The sequence below is a fragment of the Diaphorina citri genome, unplaced genomic scaffold (genome assembly GCF_000475195.1).
Source record: "Diaphorina citri unplaced genomic scaffold, Diaci psyllid genome assembly version 1.1 scaffold620, whole genome shotgun sequence".
Classification (NCBI taxonomy): domain Eukaryota; kingdom Metazoa; phylum Arthropoda; class Insecta; order Hemiptera; family Psyllidae; genus Diaphorina; species Diaphorina citri.
The window spans coordinates 59,189-75,199 of record NW_007378053.1 but is presented as its reverse complement, the minus strand read 5'-3'; the positions used below and the strand labels follow the sequence as shown (position 1 = coordinate 75,199).

At 41.5% G+C, this 16,011-nt stretch overlaps 1 protein-coding gene across 1 annotated transcript in view; it reads right to left on the bottom strand.

The window, feature by feature from the left end:
- Window positions 1-1,069: 1,069 nt before the first annotated feature.
- Window positions 1,070-16,011, bottom strand: part of LOC103510575 (AT-rich interactive domain-containing protein 2-like) — a 40,309-nt gene continuing 25,367 nt past the window's right edge. Inside the window, exons 10-16 of the mRNA XM_026824603.1 lie at window positions 7,353-7,434; window positions 6,853-7,105; window positions 5,467-5,629; window positions 4,896-5,060; window positions 3,435-3,482; window positions 1,729-1,820; window positions 1,070-1,267 (exon numbers count right to left, since the gene is read on the bottom strand). Of these exons, the coding sequence (XP_026680404.1) occupies window positions 1,156-1,267; window positions 1,729-1,820; window positions 3,435-3,482; window positions 4,896-5,060; window positions 5,467-5,629; window positions 6,853-7,105; window positions 7,353-7,434 (915 nt within the window). The 3' untranslated portion in view covers window positions 1,070-1,155. The remainder of the gene's footprint in view (window positions 1,268-1,728; window positions 1,821-3,434; window positions 3,483-4,895; window positions 5,061-5,466; window positions 5,630-6,852; window positions 7,106-7,352; window positions 7,435-16,011) is intronic.

Sequence of the window (16,011 nt, the reverse complement as noted above, 5' to 3'; positions counted from 1 at the left end):
TACACGTTACATGGTAACAATAGTAATCTACTCGAACTTTGCTCAACTTAAAAACAATTTTCTTGACTCAAGTTTCATTTAGGTACACAGCATTGTCTCAACACTCTGAAGGAATAGCTGTGGGTCTTGATTTAGGAACAGCTAATGGTTCTATTAAAGTACCCTACATAAGTAATCTACTCGAACTTTGCTCAACTTAAAAACAATTTTCTTGACTCAAGTTTCATTTAGGTACACAGCATTGTCTCAACACTCTGAAGGAATAGCTGTGGGTCTTGATTTAGGAACAGCTAATGGTTCTATTAAAGTACCCCACATTAGGTACAGCCAAGAGTCACAGGTGTTACTTAGTACTGATTTTATAAACAGCTGGAGTGTCACGGGGGATTAGCTAGGGGTTCCATTGGGAACACAGGACATAGGTCCCACTTTAGGAGCTAGGGGTGCCATTTAGGACATAGATCCCACTTTGAGAGCAGCCAAGGGTTTTGGGGTCCCAGTTTAGGAGGTAGGGGTGCCATTTAGGACATGGGTCCCACTTTAGGAGCAACCAAGGATTTCAACTATAAATACACGTTACATGGTAACAATAGTAATCTACTCGAACTTTGCTCAACTTAAAAACAATTTTCTTGACTCAAGTTTCATTTGGGTACACAGCATTGTCTCAACACTCTGAAGGAATAGCTGTGGGTCTTGATTTCGGAACAGCTAATGGTTCTATTAAAGTACCCCACTTTAGGAATAGCTGTGGGTCTTGATTTAGGAACAGCTAATGGTTCTATTAAAGTACCCCACATTAGGTACAGCCAAGAGTCACAGGTGTTATTACTTAGTACTGATTTCATAAACAGCTGGGGTGTCACAGGGGATTAGCTAGGGGTTCCATTGGGAACACAGGACATAGGTCCCACTTTAGGAGCTAGGGGTGCCATTTAGGACATAGATCCCACTTTAAGAGCAGCCAAGGGGTTCGGGGTCCCAGTTTAGGAGCTACGGGTGCCATTTAGGACATGGGTCCCATTTTAGGAGCAACCAAGGATTTCGTGGTCCCAGTTGAGGAGCTAGAGGTGCTATATTGGGAGCAGCCAAGGGGTCCGGGGTCCCAGTTTAGGAGCTAGGGGTGCCATTTAAGGCATGCGTCCCCTTGTCAGGTCACCTGGACTGAGTATCATTCATGTCGAACAGAACCTGGGCGATTGTTTTCGATGATTCCACATTGCTCAGAGCAACACCAGCTAGATGAGGTTCATAACTCACAAGATGCCTGAAACATGAGATACATATTAACGTTAATGTTAAAATTTCAAGACAAAAATACATTACTTTACATTCCTTCCTATAGGATAAGGAACTTTATCCTAGAATCTAGATGGACAAAATTCGTTCTCGGACAGGTCGACTTTCTCCTATCATGTCCTCTTCTCTTCAATTTTGACCTTAGTTGTTACAATTCCTTCTACCAAACCTATTACTTACCTCCCGTGTCCGTGAGATAGGAAAGGCACCTACATATCTCACGATGGCACCTCTCTATCAAAACAGGACAGGTCGACTTTCTCCTATCATGTCCTCTTCTCTTCAATTTTGACCTTAGTTGTTACAATTCCTTCTACCAAACCTATTACTTACTTCCCGTGTCCGTGAGATAGGAAAGGCACCTACATATCTCACGATGGCACCTCTCTATCAAAACATTTTAAAAAAAGTACAAGAAGAGCGACGTACCTTCTGCCAGTAGTGGAGTAGATGACTAGGTTCCTCAAGATGAGGGATGAGGTGAGGCGAATACTTTTGGTAACAGGGCCCTCGTTATCATCCTGAAATCAAAACAAAACCGTGGGTGATGAGAATGCAGAACAAATACAAGAGAAATGACCCATAGGTTTTGTAACATTTAGTGACAAAAGTAGAAAAAATAGAGGTAACAGTAACAAGTAAAGAACAAAGAATAATAGGTTAAAGCGCCTTATCGCAAAAATACTAGTAAGAGCCAGCAACAGAGTTGAAAAAAGTCCAAAAAATAGCAGATGAGATGAGAAAATAAAGAGCTATTCAGATAATAAATTACAACTCCCATTTTATTTATCAATATCAAATTATCAATACTATTAACAAAAATTACAACATGCAGAGCTAAACAGGCTGCTAGTGCTAAGCTAGAATAGACAAGCACCTACCAAACATTTTTTACACAATTTCTTTTGAGTGTAGTAAAAATAATAAATACATAAAATCCAACCATTAATGGTGCGATTTATCGAAAAATGTTTTGAAGAATCATGCTAATTAATAGTTGGAAAAAAAAACACACATTTTAAAAGAAAGCGAAAAAGCTTTAGTAATAAATTAGACAAAAAAGGAAAAAGCAATAAATTAGGTATTTTTTACCTAAACCGCATATTTCTTTAGACCGGTCAAACCGGCAGCAACATGACGTTATCACACAAAATGAATGTGACAAGAAAAAGACAAAAAATTAAATTTTTACAAGGACGATCAAAAACATTACAAATTTACTCTAAACCGCATATTTCTTTAGACCGGTCAAACCGGCAGCAACATGACGTTATCACACAAAATGAATGTGACAAGAAAAAGACAAAAAAATAAATTTTTACAAGGACAATCAAAAACATTACAAATTTACCAGATAAAGTGCATAGAGATTTCAAACTAAAAACATTTTAATTTGATCAATCAATCATTTAAAAGGTCTACAACACTGAAAAGCTCAACGAATACTACAAGTGTTGCTAAAAGGTGCAAGTTTCCAAGGTTTTTACCTGTTCAAAGGGGCGAGGGGCAGGCTCCTGAGCTTTGGCCACTCTTTGCTGCACATTTAACAGAGGAGGCAACAAATGGAAACAAATTTAGTTTAGATACCACTTTCTTTTGGAGAGGTAAAGTTTGAGGGACGAACGAATTTCCCCTTAAGTTTAATTACAGCTGCCCATAAAGTTCAAGGGACGAACGAATGTAGTGTAGTAAAAATAATAAATACATAAAATCCAACCATCAATGGTGCGATTTATCGAAAAATGTTTTGAAGAATCATGCTAATTAATAATTGAAAAAAAAAAAACCACACATTTTAAAAGAAAGCGAAAAAGCTTTAGTAATAAATTAGACAAAAAAGGAAAAAGCAATAAATTAGGTATTTTTTACCTAAACCGCATATTTCTTTAGACCGGTCAAAACGGCAGCAACATGACGTTATCACACAAAATGAATGTGACAAGAAAAAGACAAAAAATTAAATTTTCACAAGGACAATCAAAAACATTACAAATTTACCAGATAAAGTGCATAGAGATTTCAAACTAAAAAACATTTTAATTTGATCAATCAATCATTTAAAAGGTCTACAACACTGAAAAGCTCAACGAATACTACAAGTGTTGCTAAAAGGTGCAAGTTTCCAAGGTTTTTACCTGTTCAAAGGGGCGAGGGGCAGGCTCCTGAGCTTTGGCCACTCTTTGCTGCACATTTAACAGAGGAGGCAACAAATCGAAACAAATTTAATTTAGATACCACTTTCTTTTGGAGAGGTAAAGTTTGAGGGACGAACGAATTTCCTCTTAAGTTTAATTACAGCTGCCCATAAAGTTCAAGGGACGAACGAATGCCCCCTTAAGTTTAATTAAATAATTACAGTTGCCCACGTTCTAGGTTCTAAGGTTCATAATATCGAAACGTAAACAGCTGGGCGAGGGTTCGGATCCCAGTCAAGGTGCAATTATTTGACCATCTTTTGAATGTACACATTTGCGTAAATCAATCAACAACTTCCCCCCTCCTTACCACCACAGTTGTAGGTATGTACAAATGTACATAGTAGTAGCTAAAACTGAAGGAAATAATAAAAAAAAAAACCCGTTCACCAATATTGAAAGCCATAACCAAAGAACCAACAGTTGGAAAGAAAGAGAATAATAAGGAAGAAAACCCAAAATAAAGTTCAAGGGACGAACGAATGCCCCCTTAAGTTTAATTAAATAATTACAGTTGCCCACGTTCTAGGTTCTAAGGTTCATAATATCGCCACGTAAACAGCTGGGCGAGGGTTCGGATCCCAGTCAAGGTGCAATTATTTGACCATCTTTTGAATGCACACATTTGCGTAAATCAATAAACAACTTCCCCCCTCCTTACCACCACAGTTGTAGGTATGTACAAATGTACATAGTAGTAGCTAAAACTGAAGGGGGGAAAAAAAACCCGTTCACCAATATTGAAAGCCACAACCAAGAAACAACAGTTTGAATGAAGAAAGAGAATAATAAGAAAGAAAACCCAAAACCCTTGATCCCAATTTACTGCGCATCTCATTATTTTAAAAATACAACAAATAACATGTACGCAATACACAAATTTCCCCTTCACTGATTCCAACCAAATTTGAAATCATCTGGGAATCAAAGCCGTCTGATGCAGCTGGGTCTACAATCCCATGTTAAAGTGTTTATCTGTTTATTGTATTGACCTCAGATGGCCGAGTATGGATCCGGTCATAAGTATGCTCGGAGACCATTTGAGCCTCGTGCAAAAAACCAATGGAAATGCAAGATGCCGTTTATTAGACTTACTTTATCATGGACACTCGTTACTATCTTGAAAGCCCAGAAGAGGTTGGGTAGTAGAACAGCCGCGGTAGACTATTCTGTGTTACTATTACTGTCTACCGCGGCTGTTCTACTACCTAATCCCTTCTGGGCTTTCAAGATAGCAACGAGTGTCCATGATAAAGTAAGTCTAATTAATGTATTGACCGTTGCAATGAACTCTCAAGAATATGTAAGCTGTCGATGTCGTTTGCCCAACAATAAAAAAATCAGGTTGTGGCCCCAGTCATTAAGTCGTAAACTAAAGTAAGAAGTGATTTTATTAATTACCTGCAACTCCTTGGGGTTGACAAACTCGAGGGCATGTCGCTTGATAGCGTTGAAGGCAGCGTTGGGAGCATAGCCAGGATGAGGCGTGGGGGCAGGTGGGGGCGGGATTTCCGTCTTCCCGCTCAGCGAGAGCTGTTTCCGTCGGACGGCCATCATTTTCAACACCTAGAAGAGGGAGGAATTATTGGTGAATTTAGTTGGACTATAGTTTCATATCATGAAATTCTTGTCGTGAATTTTTGGTGGCAAAGTCTCGTATCCAATTTTAGGTGATTACTTAAGCAGACCATACGGAACATTAGGTATATTAAGCGGTGAAAAATAAAAATAAAATAATAATCTTCTTCTTATTCTTTCTCGCCTTCTCCCGTGTTCAGACGGGGCCGGCGTTTTTCGTCAGCCCTAGGGTGATCGCTTTTGGGCTGGCATTTGGTTTTGGCTACAAAATTTTACGAGTTAATAATTTTCGGACTCAATCTTTGCTGATTCTTTAGCAAGGGAAATTTCAGGCAAGTATGCTAAAAGTCCCCCAACCAGAAACAAATATAAATAAGGTTGAACTGATACTTACGTCAGGATTACAGTGGCGGTCATACAGATGTGTCATATGAGAGAATCGTTTCCGCCTCATCACATCACATCGCTCCCACAGACACTGGATTTCTGCCGTCGGAGTGACAGGACAATGGTTTTCACACGCGTGCATGTACACTTCGTTAGCCGATTTGAAATTCCTGGAAGAGAAAACAAAAAAGTGGCACTAAGTAAACGAAGATCAAGAAGAAAGTAAAAACAAATAGAACGATGGATGGAGGAGATATAGGGATCGTTAGCCGATTTGAAATTCCTGGAAGAGAAAACAAAAAAGTGGCACTAAGTAAACGAAGATCAAGAAGAAAGTAAAAACAAATAGAGCGATGGATGGAGATATAGGGATATGGAGAAAGAGAAAGGAAGGTAGGTAGGAAGGAGAAGAGGAAAAGGAGGGAGGAACAACAGAATTTACCTTACTACTATTGCATTGAGAAAGAAATGACTGATAGGGTGCCACAAGTTTTAGGAGATTTAGGGTAGAAGAATTCCATTACTGAGTTATTTCCAATGATTTAGGTTGTTCGAATGGACTTGAGCTACCTCAATCCTGATATATTATAATAGAGTTCCCGAGCCCAGTCACTAGATTGGGCTTCCAACACCCTAGTTTTCAGAAAGGTAGGTAGGAAGGAGAAGAGGAAAAGGAGGGAGAGACAACAGAATTTATCTTACTACCATTGCATTGAGAAAGAAATGACTGATAGGGTGTCACAAGTTTTAGGAGACTTAGGGTAGAAGAATTCCATTACTGAGTTATTTCCAATGATTAAGGTTGTTCGAATGGTATGTTAAAGACTTGAGCTACCTCAATCCTGATATATTATAATAGAGTTCCGGAGTCCAGTCACTAGATCGGCCTTCCAACACCCTAGTTGGAAGGTAGGTAGGAAGGAGAAGAGGAAAAGGAGGGAGAGACAACAGAATTTATCTTACTACCATTGCATTGAGAAAGAAATGACTGAAAGGGTGTCACAAGTTTTAGGAGACTTGGGTAGAAGAATTTCATTACCGAGTTATTTCCAATGATTTAGGTTGTTCGAATGGTATGTTAAAGACTTGAGCTCCCTCAATCCTGATATATTATAATAGAGTTCCGGAGCCCAGTCACTAGATCGGGCTTCTTCTTAGCGTACCTATATTTCTTTGCCCATAAGTTTCCCTCGGTTGGGATCGAACCCACGTCCTCCCTATTCCTCACCTCATACATCCCCTCCATTCACATATAAACTGTCCGGTTGGGGGTTGCTGGGGTTGTTGCTGCCCAGGGGTTTGTTGTTGTATTACTTTCTGTTGAGGTGGGGTTTGCTGTTGCACCAGTTTCTGCTGCTGTAGGAATTGCTGTTGAAAGCCGCTCGGTTGGCACCTCATACATCCCCTCCATTCACATATAAACTGTCCGGTTGGGGGTTGCTGGGGTTGTTGCTGCCCAGGGGTTTGTTGTTGTATTAGTTTCTGTTGAGGTGGGGTTTGCTGTTGTTGCTGTTGCACCAGTTTCTGCTGCTGTAGGAATTGCTGTTGAAAGCCGCTCGGTTGAAGAGCAGGTCGCATGGGCCTTGTGTCCGGCACTTGTTTGATCACAGTAGTGGCTGAGTTGGGGATACTCGGGGTCGACATGCCTGAGAAGAACGGAAAGAAATGTGGTCATCATCGGTGGAAAAACACAGCCCACCTCTGTGACCGAGTGGTCAAGAGCACTGACTCAACCCGGAGGTGCTGGATTCGAATACCGGCAGGGGCGGAAATTTTCTACCCAAACTTTTCCATTCCTAGTTAGGCATGGATGTAAAAGAATGTGCCTGGAAGTAATGCAAAAACGGTGCCGAGGTAAAAATATTACAAATAATAATAAAAATGTCTACTCACCTCCAGCAGTCTGAGGTCGTATCGGGGTCCTATGTACAACCGAGGTCTGGGGGGTTCCCGGAGGAGGCACAGAGACTATGACCTTCTGGTTCGTATTGGTGGTAATAGTGGTGGAGGCTATGGAGGCGATAGTTTTACTTGTGGAGGTGAGAGGGGAAGAGGAATTCGTATTGGTGGTAATAGTGGTGGAGGCTATGGAGGCGATAGTTTTACTTGTGGAGGTGAGAGGGGAAGAGGAAGAGGAGGAGGAGGAGGGCTGGAGAATGATGATGGTTTTGGAGCCGGGGCCCCCTTGTTGGCCCCCTGCAGCCTGAGCCACGAGGACCGTCTGACCCGAGTGTCCCTGGGAAATTGAGAAAATTAACAAATTAGACATTTTATATTGGGACTGTTTAGCTCAACACCTCCATAAAATTAACCTTTTTTAAAACGAGTGTCCCTGGGAAATTGAGAAAATTAACAAATTAGACATTTTATATTGGGACTGTTTAGCTCAACACCTCCATAAAATTAACCTTAGAGATTCACCTTCTTTTTCTTCGAAGGCTTTATTATGGCAGGATTCTCACACAGTGAGCTCTTCCACTCAACCCATCAGTCCTATATGTTCTTCGCTCCAATGAACTCTGTTCACTTAAACTCCTGCCCTGCCTTGGAAGCTAGCAATGACATTGTAGGGAAATAATGGGATGACATTGACCATTAAGCCATTTTCCTCGAGCGTCCCTATATTTTTCCATAATGGAACTGTCCCATCAGGATAAAATCCGCCCCGGGCGGGAATCGAACCCGCGGCCTAGCGCCTTCTATAATGGAACTGCTTGGCTTCCAAGGCTGGATAGGAATTTAGGTGTGCTTGGTTCATGGGAGAGTTAAAGGAACATTATGAGAGCGGGAGAAAAAACATCTGGAGCGGCAGTGGCGTAGCGTGGTCTAAATTCAAGTGTAGGGCGTGCAGGGCTCATGCACAGGTCTACCAAGTCCTATCACAGTACATGCCATGCCATTAATATTTATGGGCATTAGAGTGAACTTTTGAGTTGTATGGCCGCCATACACGCCATAAATACACGCTACGCCACTGTGGAGCGGTATACTTCTACTCACCTGTACAAGTTGCGGCTGTTGTGTCACCACATAGTGCTGTCCCCCCATGGACAGACGCTGGGGTAGCACACCCCCCGGTGTTCCAGTCACTAGGATTTGCCTAGGTCCTCCTGTGCCACCTCCGGTTACTATGATATTCTGACCAGGTGTACTGCCCTGGGACGGACCGGCGGGATTTAGGATAGTCTGCAATTCATAACAAATCATAGACTTAAATTGCATACATATTTACTAGAAGGTTGCCCGAGCTTCGCCACGGAAAACTGATCATAGAGGTAAAAACACACTACTATCACGTGACGTGATAGTAGCTGTCCTGAACAAAATTACCAAGAATACTATCGGAAAACTTTGAACTACACCTTTCTGACTCCCTCGAACTGAATGACTTCTATCGAACTGAATTATACCGAAAACCGCCAAAAAGCGGTTACAAAAACCGCAAAGCGTTGCACCGATCCTAGGAAAGTTTCGAATGGCATCCTTGTCACATTTGAGCTCTTACCGTTCTCGAGATATTTTGTTTACAGACAGACACACACACACGGACCAATGGCTGAAAAACAAACCCTTATAAAATACCATTTGTTCTAGCTAATAGGTAGTTATTTAGTTAACATTGTTTGCTTGTTAAAAATAATAAAATAATGTAATAGAAGCTGTGTTTAAGTGTTTCAGACAACACCTAGCCCTGACGCCTGTTAACGTGCTTGCCGAGTCCCCTACTCGGGTGCTATTGGGTCCTGAGAGAGGGGCCAGGGGCGGAGGTTGCGAGGGTTCCGAGGGGGGCTGGGAGGTGTTCACGCCTATACTGGAGGAGGAGAGTTCGTTAGAACCGCCTCCAGGGGCGGGGCTCGGCTGTTGTTTGGGGTCCAGAGAGTTCTGAGAATAGAACCAAAAAACAAGTTATAAAAATAATAAAACCCACCACTGGTCCAAATTACTGTAACAACGGAGGTCCTATCGTCCCAAAATCGAAGAGAAAGGAGGACTGGATAGGAGAAAGCAAGACGTTCCGAGAACGAACCTCATATGTTCAGGATAAAGTTCACAAACCAGTCTCACTACTGTTCAAGCTAAATGGGCTGACATACTAAAGAAATCCGTGGTAAAAATCAGGAAAATTATTTCTATGGACAGTCTTTAATGTAAAACTGAACAGATCTATTGAGTGATTGGTTAAATATTGACTCTATTATGTACTTTTTTCCCCCCGGGACTGCAAAGTACTTCCTCAGGGGCGTTTATTTTCTATCAATAACAATACATATATACAAAAACAAAGGCTCTATCACTTGGGGAAAAAAACAATGACTTTGGGAACATTAGTCCAGGTGCTCTCGCCTGGTAAAGGGGAGGTCAGGGGTTCGAATCCCAAGACTCTTACCTCTATTATATGATTGGTGACCTGTTGCATGTTGATGGTGACCCCGTTCAGTCTCATTTGTTGCTGTCCTGGTGCCTTGCTGATGTTTCCCGTGCTAGATAGATAAATAGAAATAAAATTCAAAGAAAAAAGTAAAACTGGCGCTTCAGATCGAGGATATTGGACTGTTTTAAAACAATAGAACAAGCATAAAAAGCATGATTTTCATGTTGTAGGCTTGATCTATGTGACAATTGTTTTGTCACTATAAATACACGTTACATGGTAACAATAGTAATCTACTCGAACTTTGCTCAACTTAAAAACAATTTTCTTGACTCAAGTTTCATTTAGGTACACAGCATTGTCTCAACACTCTGAAGGAATAGCTGTGGGTCTTGATTTAGGAACAGCTAATGGTTCTATTAAAGTACCCCACATTAGGTACAGCCAAGAGTCACAGGTGTTACTTAGTACTGATCTACTGATTTCATAAACAGCTGGGGTGTCACAGGGGATTAGCTAGGGGTTCCATTGGGAACACAGGACATAGGTCCCACTTTAGGAGCTAGGGGTGCCATTTAGGACATAGATCCCACTTTAAGAGCAGCCAAGGGGTTCGGGGTCCCAGTTTAGGAGCTAGGGGTGCCATTTAGGACATCAGTTCCACTTTAGGAGCAGCGAAAGGTTTCCAGGGTCCCAGTTTAGGAGCTACGGGTGCCATTTAGGACATGAGTCCCACTTTAGAAGCAACCAAGGATTTCGTGGTCCCAGTTGAGGAGCTAGAGGTGCTATATTGGGAGCAGCCAAGGGTTCCGGGGTCCCAGTTTAGGTGCTAGGGGTGTCATTTAAGGCATGCGTCCCCTTGTCAGGTCACCTGGACTGAGTATCGTTCATGTCGAACAGAACCTGGGCGATTGTTTTCGATGATTCCACATTGCTCAGAGCAACACTAGCTAGATGAGGTTCATAACTCACAAGATGCCTGAAACATGAGATACATATTAACGTTAATGTTAAAATTTCAAGACAAAAATACATTACTTTACATTCCTTCCTATAGGATAAGGAACTTTATCCTAGATGGACAAAATTCGTTCTCGGACAGGTCGACTTTCTCCTATCATGTCCTCTTCTCTTCAATTTTGACCTTAGTTGTTACAATTCAATGAGGTTCATAACTCACAAGATGCCTGAAACATGAGATTCATATTAACGTTAATGTTAAAATTTCAAGACAAAAATACATTTTTTCCTATAGGATAAGGAATTTAATACTAGATGGACAAAATTCGTTCTCGGACAGGTCGACTTTCTCCTATCTTGTCCTCTTCTCTTCAATTTTGGGACAGTAAGACCTTAGTTGTTACCAAACCTATTACTTACTTCCCGTGTCCGTGAGATAGGAAAGGCACCTACATATCTCACGATGGCACCTCTATCAAAACATTTTAAAAAAAGTACAAGGAGAGCGACGTACCTTCTGCCAGTAGTGGAGTAGATGACTAATTAATGTTAAAATTTCAAGACAAAAATACATTCCTTCCTATAATGGACAAAATTCGTTCTCGGACAGGTCGACTTTCTCCTATCTTGTCCTCTTCTCTTCAGTTTTGGGACAGTAAGACCTTAGTTGTTGCCAAACCTATTACTTACTTCCCGTGTCCGTGAGATAGGAAAGGCACTTATCTCACGATGGCACCTCTATCAAAACATTTTAAAAAAAGTACAAGGAGAGCGACGTACCTTCTGCCAGTAGTGGAGTAGATGACTAACCAAACCTATTACTTACTTCCCGTGTCCGTGAGATAGGAAAGGCACCTATCTCACGATGGCACCTCTATCAAAACATTTTAAAAAAAGTACAATGAGAGCGACGTACCTTCTGCCAGTAGTGGAGTAGATGACTAGGTTCCTCAAGATGAGGGATGAAGTGAGGCGAATACTTTTGGTAACAGGGCCCTCGTTATCATCCTGAAATCAAAACAAAAGCGTGGGTGATGAGAATGCAGAACAAATACAAGAGAAATGACGCATAGGTTTTGTAACATTTAGTGACAAAAGTAGAAAAAATAGAGGTAACAAGTAAAAAACAAAGAATTATAGGTTAAAGCGCTTTATCGCAAAAATACTAGTAAGAGCCAGCAACAGAGTTGAAAAAAGTCCAAAAAATAGCAGATGAGATGAGAAAATAAAGAGCTATTCAGATAATAAATTACAACTCCTATTTTATTTATCAATATCAAATTATCAATACTATTAACAAAAATTACAACATGCAGAGCTAAACAGGCTGCTAGTGCTAAGCTAGAATAGACAAGCACCTACCAAACATTTTTTACACAATTTCTTTTGAGTGTAGTAAAAATAATAAATACATAAAATCCAACCATCAATGGTGCGATTTATCGAAAAATGTTTTGAAGAATCATGCTAATTAATAGTTGAAAAAAAACACACATTTTAAAAGAAAGCGAAAAAGCTTTAGTAATAAATTAGACAAAAAAGGAAAAAGCAATAAATTAGGTATTTTTTACCTAAACCGCATATTTCTTTAGACCGGTCAAAACGGCAGCAACATGACGTTATCACACAAAATGAATGTGACAAGAAAAAGACAAAAAATTAAATTTTCACAAGGACAATCAAAAACATTACAAATTTACCAGATAAAGTGCATAGAGATTTCAAACTAAAAACATTTTAATTTGATCAATCAATCATTTAAAAGGTCTACAACACTGAAAAGCTCAACGAATACTACAAGTGTTGCTAAAAGGTGCAAGTTTCCAAGGTTTTTACCTGTTCAAAGGGGCGAGGGGCAGGCTCCTGAGCTTTGGCCACTCTTTGCTGCACATTTAACAGAGGAGGCAACAAATCGAAACAAATTTAATTTAGATACCACTTTCTTTTGGAGAGGTAAAGTTTGAGGGACGAACGAATTTCCTCTTAAGTTTAATTACAGCTGCCCATAAAGTTCAAGGGACGAACGAATGTCCCCTTAAGTTTAATTAAATAATTACAGTTGCCCACGTTCTAGGTTCTAAGGTTCATAATATCGAAACGTAAACAGCTGGGCGAGGGTTCGGATCCCAGTCAAGGTGCAATTATTTGACCATCTTTTGAATGCACACATTTGCGTAAATCAATAAACAACTTCCCCCCTCCTTACCACCACAGTTGTAGGTATGTACAAATGTACATAGTAGTAGCTAAAACTGAAGGGGGGAAGAAAAACCCGTTCACCAATATTGAAAGCCACAACCAAGAAACAACAGTTTGAATGAAGAAAGAGAATAATAAGAAAGAAAACCCAAAACCCTTGATCCCAATTTACTGCGCATCTCATTATTTTAAAAATACAACAAATAACATGTACGCAATACACAAATTTCCCCTTCACTGATTCCAACCAAATTTGAAATCATCTGGGAATCAAAGCCGTCTGATGCAGCTGGGTCTACAATCCCATGTTAAAGTGTTTATCTGTTTATTGTATTGACCTCAGATGGTCCGGTCCACAAAGGGAGTTTATTATGGACCCGGTCATAAGTATGCTCGGAGACCATTTGAGCCTCGTGCAAAAAACCAATGGAAATGCAAGATGCCGTTTATTAGACTTACTTTATCATGGACACTCGTTACTTCTCTATCACTCCGCGCACTCCAATTAGAATCGGTCTGGATCAATCAATCAACCCATCCGGAACATCCGCGTCCCGGCCCCTAAAGCTAAGGGCGTGCGCGCCCTACAATAGCGCACTACCCTATTACAACGCCCAGACGACTGCGACCGAAAGAGGATAGGAAAGGAGGAAAGAGAGAGCGTAAAGCCCTTGCTATTTCTGGGACGTCAATGTCAAAGGGAGCAGTTTGAGAAAAAAATTTTCCAATTAAAATACCCTACCACAACTCATGTTGCTAGGTTAATATTTTACATGATTAAACAATTAAAAAAGTTAAAGGGTCCCTGTGAGCCGACCAGTCTGCCAGGAGCACCGAGTCGACGTCCCCCGGTTGTTCCCCGGGGCCCGAGGTTTTGGTAGTAGTAAGAGGTCGGAGGAGGAGGAGAAAGGAGAGGGAGAAGTGGAGGTGTTCATTTTGATACGGAGGTAGTCGGAGGTGTGTGATAATGTGTTATGCTTGGTCTTCCGTACACAGAGACACGGAGGAGGCCCTTCGGGGGGTCTGGAGCCAACATGTATCCTGGGGCTATGCTGAGTCCTACGACCTCCCCCTCATCTGTACTAATACATAAACATACCACACACATGGAGCCTCGTGGCAAAAACGTAATGAAGGTCCTGTGTAAGAAACGGTACGGCACATTGATCCTTACTTCTCACAACCCCATCTTTTAAAGGCGGGGACGGCATAGGCGCGCGCCAACTCCGCTCGCCAACTGTGAGCCAGTGTCTCCACCCGACACAACAAGGTGGCTACTACTGGTGTAAAAAAGGGCAAGAAGAGTCCGTACAGTGGGCTCCAGGGTGCGTCCGCTTGCACTAGTTCTCGCTTCACTCGTCTCGGTATCGCTGGACGAGAGGTCGCTGCGCCGAAGTTGTCGTTAAGGATGTACGTCGTCTTTGACCACGTTGTCTCTTGGCGCTTTGTCTTTCACTTATCTGTTGTTGTTTGGGTCGACCCGTCGTTTGTTGGGGTCGGTTGGGGTTGGCCATGTTCTAAATATACCACTTACCTCCCCTACTCCTACTCTCCTCCCGCCGCTGGTTGCCTCCCTTTAAGTACCCCGTTTCTCTTATGATCCATGCGATCTTTTTGATCCCTCTCGGCCTAATGTCCTGACCTGGCCCTTGAGACCTACTCACTTCCATTAGTCCTAACTCATCGAGTTCAAGAAATTGTATGGTAAGCTTGTTGGAATAGGTAACCCTTATTGAGCTTTAAGAAGAATGGATTCAGTGATTTTGAACACTGTGTGAAGTCAAGTTAAAGAAGAGTTACGTTAACCATCCATTCTATTTAAGACAAAGAGAGGGAGGAAAGGAGAAGAGGAAGGATGTATGGAAAGAAAGAGAAAGAGGTATAGGATATAGAGGAGGTAGTTAGCAGAGATAAACGAACTGAAGAAGGAACTCACACATCGAATCACGCTGCACACACAACAAATAAGAGAAGGTCCTTAAAGTTTAGCCGGATTGCTTCACTCGCGCTCGCCCACTTGTTGGTAACAGGCGTGAGGCTGCCGTCTTTAGGTCACCCGACACCCTCTCGCTACACTACAACTTACTCCGCCTTTTGCCTAAGAGAGTACTACTGTGTAGTCCATACTGGCAGTGACATTAGGACTGCATTCATAGTCAAGTTGGAATATAAATAATAAACAGAAGACGGACCCCGAAAAGCTCGTATGAACGGACTTTAAAGGGGAACGATTTTCTTAGTCGTTTCTAACTCAGGCTTTTAATAAGTGAGCATTTTAAAAAACATCGGTTTGGTTTACGGTGGTCGGGTTTTTCGGCTAATGGATCGCTGCTTTTTTACGGCTGGGGCAGACTGTGCCCTTTTTCCGTCTTTCTTATTCTTCTTCTAATTCAATAAAATAAAATAGTCGCGAATTATATGGGATTACAAAGGCATACAGACGAATTCATTGTGTATTTTAACCTATGTCTCACCGGTGATACGGGCTGATTCTTAAGTTGTACTATACTTTGTATCAGGTTGATTTAAGTGGTTATTAAGGAGGGAGAAGATCCACAACCTTTTACTACCGGGCAGGCTGCCTTTGCGAGAGCGCTCGCCTTCTGCCTTTAGGGCGGGGGTGGACGGGTGGCGGAGTAGACCGATACTACGAGGGTTGCGACGGAAGTTGCGATAGTTCGCTGTACGGAGAGCTCAAACAGTTGGGTTTCCTCAACGTCCATTAATTATTTTAAGTGAAGAATGAAATTAAATGCTGAATTACTGACCCGGGGTTTGGACTAAAAAAATAACAACCCGTGTTTGCTGTAAGCTGTCGAATGTATAAGACTCCTCAGTACGTTGCCAGTTGATGTAATTAAATCTGAATGAAATATAGTACCTGTGAAGCACGATAGAACTTTCCGGGTCTCCCCTAATCCATCATCTTGTCGGCGCCATCTGTCATTATCATTGTGTCTTATCAGATCGGCGCCGACAAGATGATGGTTGGAGAAGACCCGAAAGGTTCTAATCAAGTTG